The sequence below is a fragment of the Mustelus asterias genome, chromosome 22, assembly GCF_964213995.1.
Source record: "Mustelus asterias chromosome 22, sMusAst1.hap1.1, whole genome shotgun sequence".
Taxonomy (NCBI): domain Eukaryota; kingdom Metazoa; phylum Chordata; class Chondrichthyes; order Carcharhiniformes; family Triakidae; genus Mustelus; species Mustelus asterias.
Window position 1 is genome coordinate 71,212,542 of NC_135822.1, and position 12,103 is coordinate 71,224,644.

Below are 12,103 nucleotides of genomic sequence, written 5' to 3' on the forward strand. Positions count from 1 at the left end.
GAAAGGGAATCAGCCTTCCCCTTCATAACAATCTCCTATGTATGTCGAGCTTGTGACCAACTGAGATCTCTTACCACTGGTACACCGCACACAGTTGCAGCGTGAACAGATTAGGGGAAATGAGATTGCTGGAATCAAGGCAGAATTACAGAAGTTTTAATTCCCATTTGAACATGTCGTTTCTGGTGATGTGTGTCTGTCTTTTCAAGATCTGAGTGTCCTAAGCCCCACTGGTAATATTATTGAACAAGATGAGTGTATAAATTTACTTAAGCACTCACAATCACTCAGCATCTAATTAATGTGCATCATATCATCCACTTCATTCTTGTAAAATACCTCCTCATGAGATTCGAATGTCCTCACTAATGTATTAAAACTTGTGATTAAAGATAAAATATTCTACGCAGGCTACAAATGTAATCAGTTGACAATTAGAGAATGAAGCAAGCACTTCAACTCCCACAAATATACAATTGGAACGCTGCAAGGGAAATTAACAGTGAACAATTGTCTGATCAGATGTTATTGCAATATTTAACAAGTAAAATCCCTGGAAAACCTGGTCCTACTCTTCAAATAAAACACTTGCTGTGTGGCAGTTCGGTCTGTAGAGATAAAGACTGAAATCAGAGTTATAGCTGTTTGATGTTCTGGAGTTTGCAGAGCTCAGGGTGATTCCCCTGCCCTACTCTGTTAGATCCCTGTCGAGATGAACAGGTCCCAAGTTGAGTCGGGTGTTTCCTCTGGACAATCTCTCTCCCCCCTCACCCAATCAGATCTTGTGTGACGTTACCCTTCTGAGGAGTTGTATGCTTTAGTCCTCATGTCATGGTGGAGGGGTGCACATTGCAAATATCCAGCCAGTTCTCACTGACCTTGCGCTTGGCTTGCAGACCGTTGTAGGGGATGCTGGGGTTGGTGGCCCGGTCACGTCTATTGGCCACCCTCCAGGAGTAAATGCCTTTGAACAAGAAGGTGGTTCTGTGAGTGTAGGAAACGTAGGCCGCATCCAGGTTGCTGATTGGATGGTCCCCTGGGACCAGAGGTGGGAAGACATCGATGATCCTCTTGGGGTATCCAGGTTGCCTCATGTTGATGTTAACATTAAACGCTGTGACCTGTTGAGGGCCAAAGTTTAACCGTGATTTGAGAAGGCTTGCATGAAAGACATAGTCACACTGTAAACTAATGCCAAACCCACTAAAACTCGCGGCTAAGCTAAACCTAATGGCAAACTCCCTCGGGGAGACAGTGGCATTGTTCATCGTCACCGGACTCGTAATCCAGGGCTCTGGGGACCCGGGTTCGAATCCCACCATGGCCAAGGGTGAAATATGAATTGAATTTTTTAAAAATCTGGAATGAAAATCGAATGATCACCATGCAAACATTGTCAATTGTCATAGGAACACATCTGGTTCACTAATTGTGCTCCGGTTCTCTCCCACAGTCCAAAAGACGTGCTGGTTAGGGTGCATTGGCCGTGCTAAATTCTCCCTCAGTGTACCCGAACAGGCGCCGGAGTGTGGCGATTCGGGGGTTTTCACAGTAACTTCGTCGCAGTGTTAATGTCAGCCTTACTTGTGACACTAATAAACAAACTTTAGACTTCAATTTTCTTTCGGGGAGGAAATCTGCTATCCTTGCCCAGTCTGGCCTATATGTGACTCCAGAGCCACTGCAATGTGGTTGACTCTTAACTGGTCTTCAGGGCAATTAGGGATGGGCAATAAATGCTGGCCCAGCCAGCGACACCCAAGTCCAATGAGTGAATAAAAAAATCACCAGTATAATTGGCTGTGATCTTTTTAATGTAATTGCTCAAATTAATCAACTCCTTTATTTGTAAACGGTAATCACAGCTTGTGTTTAGGGTTAATATTTAATATTTATTTTAGTTTCTTCAGGTGAAATGTTCCTCGTCTTTGCTGTTGCTGTGTTAGCTTCCTGGCATTCAGTCCTGGTGATGTTCAGTGCTTTGGTCATTGTCCAGACGTCCTACTTGAATGGCTACTTTGGATGTATCAGCCCTGATATAATCCGCCCCTCTGCAGCTTCTGAATGGTTTGAGTTGCAGCGCACAGTGCAAACACAGAATGGCGCATTGTGCGGCTTGTGTCAGCTGCTTTGACACTTAGCTTGGTGCCAGCAGTTGTTCGGATATGGAAGATGTATTCTGAATTGTTACTGCTGGTCAGCGTTTTTTGAAATTTACACTTCTTTGACACTTCCTTTTTGGTGGCACAGTGGTCAGCACTGCTACCTCTCACAGCGCCAGGGACCTGGGTTCGATTCCCGGCCCTGGTCACTGTCCGTGTGGAGTTTGCACATTCTCCCCACGTCTGCGTGGGTTTCCTCCGGGTGCTCCGGTTTCCCCCCACGTTCTGAAAGACGTGCTGGTTAGGGCGCATTGACCCGAACAGGCGCCGTATTGTGGCGACTAGGGGAATTTCACAGTAACTTCATTGCAGTGTTAATGTAAGCCTTACTTGTGACTAATAAATAAACTTTACTTTACTTTACTGTCTGTGCAGAGTCTGCACATTCTCCCTGTGTCAGCGTGGGTTTCCTCCGGGTGCTCCGGATTCCTCCCACAGTCCGAAAGACATGCTGGCTAGATGCACTGGCCATGCTAAATTCTCCCTCAGTGTACCCGAACAGGCACCGGAGTGTGGTGACTGGGGGGTTTTCACAATAACTTCATTGCAGTGTTAATGTAAGTCCATTTGTGACACTGATAAATAAACTTTAAACTTTTTTCCAACAGTTTCCATTGCTAACTTTTAACTTTATTTATTCGCGTCACAATGAAGTTACTGTGAAACTCCCCTAGTCGCCACACTCCGGCACCTGTTCGGGTACACTGAGGGAGAATTTAGCATGGCCAATGCGGCTCACCAGCACGTCTTTCGAACTGTGGGAGGAAACTGGAGCACCCGGAGGAAACGCACGCAGACACGGGGAGAACGTGCAAACTCCACACAGACAGTGACCCAAGCCGGGAATTGAACCCAGGTCCCTGGCACTGTGAGAGGCAGCAGTGCTAACCAGTGTGCTACTCTGACAGTTTCCCGAAATAGTTGGATGTGGGATGCTGCGGTTTGGGGAATGGAGTCAGAGTGTTTCTACATGGTGAAATCTGATGGTTATACAAACCAGGTGTGTGCCACAATGCGGCAATGTTTTAGTTCCCTCAGATTATTAATCAGCCGTGAGTATGACCCACAAATGTCCACCTGCGACAGCCTGCTTTTGGTTTGACTTCAGCAAAGGCCCAGTCCCTGGAACTGGCGAGGTGGAGGGATCAAACACAAGTTGTGGCTACTGCCATTGACGGGGGAACAAAGAGTGAGGCCTGCGGACAGGACAGGAGAATAAGGACTCACCGTGCTTCCCTTAAAGAAGTAGATACACTGGTCACGTCTGTCAAAGAAGGCGGCATTAATCGGCCCAGAGATCCCAGGGAATCCACTGGAGATGAGTTTGGGATATCTGACACCGCGTGGATCCTCAGTGTGGGCACGGTCATTTACATTGTCATACCTCCAGTACTGAGTTCCTGTTGGACAAACAGAACAACGTGACACTGATTGACACCTAAAAGTATCTTGAGAAGGTACATACTTCCTGTCTACTGAGATTCTGATTGGCTCTGTTACCTTCAGTAGGCTCTGGCCATGAGGCGTCTGTGCGGGCTGCGTTTCTGAAGTTAGGACGATGATGAGTAAGGTGCTATCTAAATGTAAGTGCTGTCTTTACCAATGGAAATAGAGAGCTGATGTGGGTTTTACTTGCCAATGTCCCCACAGGTTCTGGGAGGTGGGATTCCTCTTTCTTCACACACTCTGCGACCATTTCATGTTCTGCTTCATTATCTGCCCTAGTTACAGTTGTCAGGACCTAACACTGGGTTTTCCCTTGTTATTACCTACTCCTTGATGAGCTATGAGAGTGAGAATGTGAGATCATTACCCCCCAGTGCCCTTCAAGCCTGCTCTGCCATTCACTGCGATCATGGCTGATCATCCAACTCAATAATCCTGCTTTCTCTCCATAACCTTGGATCCCGTTCGCCCCAAGTGCTGTATCCAGCCGCCTCTTGAATACATTCAATGTTTTGGGCATCAACCACTTCCTGCAGATACAGTGAATCCTTGAATGTGAAAGTGGAATTTTTATTATGGAGTAGTACAGTGGTGTGAGTGAAGCCTTCACCTCTCCAGGTATGGTAGCACGGCGGCACAATGGGTTAGCACTGCTGCCACACAGCGCCAGGGACCCGGGTTCGATTCCCGGCTTGGGTTATTGTCTGTGCGGAGTCTGCACGTTCTCCCCGTGTCTGCGTGGGTTTCCTCCCACAGTCCGAAAGACGTGTGGATTAGGTGGATTGGCCGTGCTAAATTCTCCCTCCAGTGTAACCCGAACAGGCGCCGGAGTGCGGCGACCGGGGGATTTTCACACTAACTTCATTGCAGTGTTAATGTAAGCCTACTTGTGACACTGATAAATAAACGTATTTTTAAAAAACTTATCAAAACTGATGGCGAATGAACCCAGAAGTGGGAAAATCTCCAGTGTTTCCGGATCTGTTACCTTTGAAGAAGTACGCAGCATCTTTGGACCAGGTGCAGACGTGGACGAAGGCATCTATTCCTGCCGTGGGGATGCCCCGCCACCCTGTACAGATGGGCAGGGGGTCGCCGTAGCGGGTGCGGTTATTCCGGTTCTCGTACATCCAGTACCAGCTGTCTCGGAAGAAGTAGGTGTTGAAACCCATGACCACCCTGCCATCCGGACCCCTCTCTCTTCGTACCCAGTCAAAGGCAGTGTCAAACGGCCCCTCACAGACCCCTGCCCAGGGAGAGAAGAAGTTTTCCGATGAAGACAACACAAATGCTTAGAGAACAGACCCAGAGAAAGATTCTTATTATTATTTCCTCCTCCTTAATTTCAGGCCGACAGTTTAATTTCAGACAGAGAAGTGGTTTCGATCTACTAGGTGAGATCTGTCGGCTGAAACTTGAGGTTGCATTTGGGAAGTTCTAACCCACACATACTCATCCACCTCTGCCCCACTTCCTGAAAGATACACTTACCCACTTCAAATACCTTTGTCCCCACGGGATTTGGGCGTGATTTTCCAGCCACGTTTGCCCCAAGACCGGAAATTCCCATCCAAGGTCAAACAGACCTTTGCGTGGTCTGCCGAGTTTTCTGTCCCGCCCAGCATGATTCCCCGTGGGGCGCGGGACGGGAAACCTCCACCCGATTATCTCTCTCAAGCCCGGCAAATATCGAAGCTGGCAACTGATCAGCCTTGAAAGAAACAGTAAGGAGTCGCACTTAATGTTGTGAGACTTCTTACTGTGCCTTCCCCAGTCCAGCGCCGGCAACTCCACATCCTGAACGAAACATGGCAGTGACCTGAGTTGGACGTCCCATGGAGGAGACATAAGACCATGGGAAGTAGGAACAGGAGGAGGCCATTCAGCTCTCAGAGCCTGCTCCATCATTCAATGGGGACCCGGGTTTGATTCCCGGCTTGGGTCGCTGTCTGTGTAGAGTCTGTACGTTCTCCCCGTGTCTGCGTGGGTTTCCTCCGGGTGCTCTGGTTTCCTCCCACAATCCGAAAGGCGTGCTGGTTAGGTGGATTGACCCAAACAGGCGCTGGACTGTGCCGACTAGGGGAATTTCACAATAACTTCATTGCAGTGTTAATGTAAGCCTTACTTGTGATTAATAAATAAAGTTATCTTACTTTTCTTTATCTCAAGGAAATATCTCTAATGTGTTCCAACCAAAGCCAACATCCAGTACACAAACCCTCCAAATAAGTACAATACAGCATAGGTTAATGCCCACTTGTTGCAGGAATCCAGCCACATCGTGGGGTGTACATCGTGGGTGTTGTGTTTCCTGTTTGTAATTGTTAAAAGTTCTAAGTGTCTTACTGTACATGCCAACAATACTCTTAATGAAACTTTGTTTTTGATAAAAGCTCCTTGTGGGTCAGTTGAATCACACCTGGAGTAAAACCTCTCCTGCTCATCCCAGCCAGATTCAACATAAAACATTACAGGTCAGGCGAGCTTCATAGATCACCTTGAAGTATCCGACCCAACTTGTAATGCAATGAATATTGGCCCTGCCAGCAATGGATTAAGATTACAAAGAAGAAGAATTGAGAAGCAGGTGTCCCACGCTTGGATAGCTTCTCAAGATGTGCAAAGTGAGGTTCTTACCGTATAGCTGCTGAATAGCTTTGCGATCTGCCAAGTCCAGCTCTGTGCCTCTGCCCAATGCACTATAGTTGGGCTGCATTATTGAGCCTCTGCCATATATATGAGGCAAGCCCAGGACGTGTCCGACCTCGTGCACAGCCACCTGCGAGTGGGGAAAATATACAGGCATGGTCACCCCAGGTAATGTCAGGAACTTGTGCTCAGCACTACGGAATCACACAGTACGCAACAGGAGGCCATTCAGCCCATTGAGCAAGTGCGAGCTCTCCGAGAACTGGGAATTAATTCCACGTCCCCATTTCTCTCTCCAATGCTGCAAACCTTTCCTGAAGAGTTTTTATCCACTGCCTTTTCAGACAGAATCTGCTTCCACCAGCCTTTCAAGCAGAACATTCTGGATCGTCAGATTTACATTGGGGAAAAAATGCCCACCTCGACTTCTATCTTTGGTTGTGTCGCCAATGATTTGATTTGTGCGTGCTCTGGTTCAGCTGATGGAAAATATTTCTCTTTAGCTACTCTGCAAAAGCCCCTGCTAACTGTGAACTCGATTATATATCCCTTAACCTTTCTCTTCTGAGTCTCAGTCTGTGCCTGTAACTGAAGTCTCCTATCCTCGCTGCTGAAGGTGCTGGAGTTTCCTTGACCCCAAACTCTTGGCGTCGATTGCATTTTGGTATGACCATATTTTTGGTTTTTGCACGTACCGTACATACAGTCGGCCAACTTGCATCGCAATAGCCAAGTCTGGGCTGGCTATACTTTGCAAATGTTGTGTTGTTTCTCCATTTCCAATTCTCTCGCTTGCTATTTCATGAGCGTTAACACTCATGATGTCTACAATATAATATTTTATCGCTTTATTCACAAACATCAGAACCCGGCAAAAAAAAATGCTTTGGTTTTTTTGGATGCATTTAGTTTTCTGATGTACAGATAAAGGACTGAGATGAGGAGGATTTTGTCATTCCAAAGCATTGTGAATCTTTGGAATTCTACACCGCTAAGGGTTGTGGAAGTTCCATCATTGATGGTGTTGAGGACTGAGAGTGATATATTTTTGATCTACATGAGGAATAGGACCAGGGGTGGACTGATATATCTTGAAGGAATTGCATGATTGCTTTAAGAGCCGGTCACATTAATGGCGATGTCATTCGGGTGTTGCACAGGGTGCTGTTTGAGTTTCAGTTTGTACTCTGTACAGGCAACAGCTCTCAGAATAAACCTTGTTGTGACTTTGAATCTACGAGTACAAACCACATCTTTATCTTTTTGTTAAAACCTCCAGCCCCTAACATAGTTCAAACATGACATCGACTGCATGGCCCATCGCACCTGCTCCTCTATTTCATACAATCATGACGCGGCAGGGTGGCACAGTGGTTAGCACTGCTGCCTCACAGCACCAGGGACCCGGGTTCGATTCCCGGCTTGGGTCACTGTCTGTGCGGAGTCTGCACGTTCTCCCCGTGTCTGCGTGGGTTTCCTCCGGGTGCTCCGGTTTCCTCCCACAGTCCCAAAGACCTGCTGGTTAGGGTGCATTGGCCGTGATAAATTGTCCCTTAGTGTAACCCGAACAGGCGCCAGAGTGTGGCGACTAGGGGAATTTCACAGTAACTTCATTGCAGTGTTAATGTAAGCCTTACTTGTGACACTAATAAATAAATACAAAAAAAGAACCGAATCTCGGGGAGACGTGTGACACCAAGATACAAATCACTCCGGATGCTGGAATCTGAAACCACAAAAGAAAATGCTGGAAAACCTCAGCAGGTCTGGCAGCATCTGTAAGGAGAGAAAAGAGCTGACGTTTCGAGTCCAGACGACCCTTTGTCAAAGCCCATCTCCTTACAGATGCTGCCAGACCTGCTGAGGTTTTCCAGCATTTTCCCTTTTGCCGTGTGACACCAAGCTTGTGAACAAAGTGGCTGAATCTCAGATTGTTGCCGGGGAGAGGGACGGAGTGAGTCACTGGGGAATGGGAGCTGCTTCTCATCGGTTCCTGCCCCCTGATTGAATTTGGACCACTCCATTCAGTCTCCCACCCTCCGGCCTATTGCTCCCGTACCCCGCACTGCACTGCCCGCTGAGCACGGTTTCCCAGCTCGGGAAGCAGGTGGTGCCTTTGCGATGAACCCTGTGGCAGGCTGAGCGGCCTTGCTTTTGGATCGTTGCTTACCCGGAGCAGGCTGATTCCCTGGGTACTCCTCGCTGCTGTGAAATGCTCATCATCGTCAAAGTGGATGGCACCGTTCTGCCAGGAATGTGCCACCTCCTGCCCAGCTCCGTCGAATGCCTGTGAACAGCCTAAGTGGCGTCCTGGGGAACAAATGAAGGTGTAAATCTACTTGCTCACGTTGTTTTCCTTCATTGATTTGATTTGATTTTGATTTGATTTATTATTGTCACATGTATTAACATACAGTGAAAAGTATTGTTTCTTGCGTGCTATACAGACAAAGCATACCATTCATAGAGAAGGAAAGGAGAGAGAGCAGAATGTCGTGTTACAGTCATAGCTAGGGTGTAGAGAAAGATCAACTTAATGCGAGGTAGGTCCATTCAAATGTCCCCTAGTACTTGACTTTTCTATCCTAGGAAAGAGCATCTGGCTATCCACTCTGTCCATGCCACTCACTCATAATCTTGTAAACCTCCGTCAGGTCACCCTGATAACTGAACATAACTACCAGACTAGGGACAACAAACCTGGTGACTGTCTCAAAACAGAGCAGAAGTACTGCAGGAAATCTGAGATAAAGAGAGAAAATGCTGGCCCACATCTGTGAAGGAGAGGAAGGGTGAACATTTCAGGTTCATAGAATCCCTCCAGTGCAGAAGGAGGCCATTCGGCCCATTGAGTCTGCACTGACAACAACCCCACCCAGGCCCTATCCCCATAACCCCACATATTTACCCTGCTAATCCCCCTGACGCTCAGGGGCAATTGAGCATGGCCAATCCCCCTAACCCGCACATCTTTGGACTGTGGGAGGAAACCCACGCAGACACGAGGAGAATGTGCAAACTCCACACAGACAGTGACCCAAGGCCGGGAATTGAACCTGGGTCCCTGGCGCTGTGAGTCAGCAGTGCTAACCACTGTGCCACCGTGCCACGATGACCTTGCACCCGGAATGGAAAGTGTTATGTATTGTAAAGCAATACCTCTCTGTGTGATTCGTCACATGGTGTGCTGTGACGTTAAAAGAAACATTCACAGGGTTCTCTCTCTCTCTCTGCCATCTCAGACTGTGAGGAAGCAACACCCATCTCAATGAATTGGGACTTGTTGGTTACCTCTTCTTTTGCTCTTTGCTACGGAAAAAGTTAAAGCCCCAAAATAATAACAGGAACAATTAGGAATGTTCCAGGTTTTCAGCAAGTGAAACGACTGGAAAAAATTCACAGCCGTTTAGATTCAACAATTTCATAACTTATCATAGAATCGTACAGTGCAGGAGAGGCCCTTCGGCCCATCGAGTCTGCCCGCAGTTGTTTCCCCAGGTTTGGATTTTACTGCAGCAGATGGCAGCTTCATCTGGACAGATCTTTTGGGCGGCACGGTGGCACAGTGGGTTAGCACTGCTGTCTCACAGCACCAGGGACCCGGGTTCAACCCCAGCCTCGGGTGACTGACTGTGTGGAGTTTGTATGTTCTCCCCGTGTCTGCGTGGGTTTCCTCCGGGTGCTCCGGTTTCCTCCCCCAGTCCGAAAGACGTGCTGGTTATGTGGATTGGCCGTGCTCAATTGCCCTTTAGGGATTCTATGATTGACTTGTCCTATTCCCATTCTCTGAGGCTTTGCGTTTATGAATCCTTTTCTCACCCCACACTCTCACGGACCTTCCCTCTCATTCCCCATCCCGTCCTCCCCGCTCTCACTTGCCGAAAGCCTGTTGCTTTTGCCAACTCTGATGAAAGGTCATCAGCCTGAACCGCTAACCCTCTTTCTCTCTCTCTCCCTCTTTCTCTCCCTCTCTCTCTCTGTGTGCACAGAACCTAGCAGAGGTGCTTAGTATTTCCAGCATGGCCTTGGTTTCTATCATCATAGAATCATAGAATCCTACAGTGCAGAAGGAGGCCATTTGGCCCATCAAGTCTGTACCGAACACAATCCCACCCAGGCCCTATCCCCATAACCCCATGCACTTACCCTAGCTAGTCCCCCTGACACTAAGGGGCAATTTGGCATGGCCAATCCACCTAACCTGCCCATCTTTGGAGTGTCAGCTTGTTGTTACCTGTTCCGAAGGCCAGTGTAATGTCCACGCCCGAAGTTGATGGTCTCAGCTCCTCCTCGAAGTCAATTGGTGTGACCTCGCTCCACAGCCGGAAAGCCAGCCGAATGGCAGCTCTCTGCTCCAGCACCGACAGCTGGGAGCTGTAACCCTCGCTGAGCAAGCGCCACTTGAGTTTCAGTTTCCCAAAGACCAGGCCAGGGACGAGGCCGCCCACAACCTCCCTTCGCCTCCCTCTCCACCTCCGACCGCGGAAGAGGCGATGGAGAAATCGCTTCTTGCGCACAAGACCCCTTCTTGTGGTGTTAACTTTCGCTTCGGCTGTCTGGTTGGTCTGGTCTGTGCCATTCAAGGACAATGTTGCGTTGAGGGGTGGCTGAAGGTGAGGAATGGATTTTTGATCTGGCACCCCACATCTGGGTGCGTTCATCGCCTCTCTGGTGGCTGGGTCAAAGAGGCCGGTTGCTGCCAGTCCATTGGACACTTGGAATGATTTCAGAGCCTGGGTAAAAGTTGGACTTCCTGCCTCTTCTCTTGTTGAAGGATCAGTCTGCGTTGACTCTTCCAAGTCTTCCCTGATGAGGCTCATTAAGTCTGGAGGAGCTGGATCTTCATCACTGACCATTGCTACATCTTGGTGGGAGATTTCTTCCCAATTAACAGGCTTCGTCCATCCATACCTGGCCAGGAATTTCTGATTGGAACAGAGAGAGAAAGTGGGTGAGCATGGGAAAAATAGCATCTTTCAAGCTGCTACTGACACGCTTCTCTTTTCAGTCTGTCTATGGGACGTGGGCATCGCTGGCTGGGACAGCATTGATTGTCCACCCCTATTTGCCCCTTGAAAAGGTGGTGGTGAGCTGCCTTCTTGAACCGCTGCAGAGAGATTGGATGTGACTTGTACTTAATCCTTGGGGCCCTGTGTGTGAGCTAGTGCTGGCTAGCTTTGGCCATTTGCCCAGTGCACTAGCCTTCACACTGCATGTGTGATGCGCGATATAACTCACGAGGCTAGAGGTACTCGGGGAAATAAAGGCTTTTATTGACTACAACAATAGAGCGACCATATATAATACACGATCCCAGACTAAAGGGTCCCAGACAGAGCAGTGACCTTTATACCTCTCCCAGGAGGCGGAGCCCGACTGGGATGTACCATAAGAACTATATTACAGCTAGAACAGCCCAACCCTAACCCCAACAGTAACATGTAGAACAGCCCAACCCTAACCCCAACAGTAACATATATACAGACTCATAGTACTGGCCAGACCCTGGCTCAGCACTACCTGGTGAAAAACCAACAATGGTTCACCACAATGTGTTTGCGTTGCCCTGAGCAGTGGGATATTTTCACAAATCGGATAGGAGTGAGGATTTATTGATTGTAATGTCTATAGAATCAGAGAGCAATATAGCACGGAAACAGGCCCTTCGGCCCAACCGGTCCATGCTGACCATAGTACCCTCCCAGCGAGTCCCAATGCTCACCTTTGGTCCATATCCCTCTAATCCTTTCCCATTCATGTACTTATCCAAATGCTTTTTAAATGTTGCTATTGAACCTGCCTCGACCACTTTCCCTGGCATCTCATTCCATATATGCACCACCTTC

The 12,103-nt window shown here is 48.3% G+C and overlaps 1 protein-coding gene across 1 annotated transcript; it reads right to left on the bottom strand.

The window, feature by feature from the left end:
* Nucleotides 1–824: 824 nt before the first annotated feature.
* Nucleotides 825–11,113, bottom strand: LOC144509723 (matrix metalloproteinase-21-like). The gene is made up of 6 exons (XM_078238503.1): nt 10,492–11,113; nt 8,428–8,567; nt 6,246–6,387; nt 4,597–4,854; nt 3,390–3,562; nt 825–1,121 (listed from the first exon to the last, which is right to left on the bottom strand). Exons 1-6 carry the CDS (start codon nt 11,111–11,113, stop codon nt 825–827), a joined length of 1,632 nt encoding a protein of 543 aa, XP_078094629.1.
* Between the last annotated feature and the right edge of the window lie 990 nt (nt 11,114–12,103).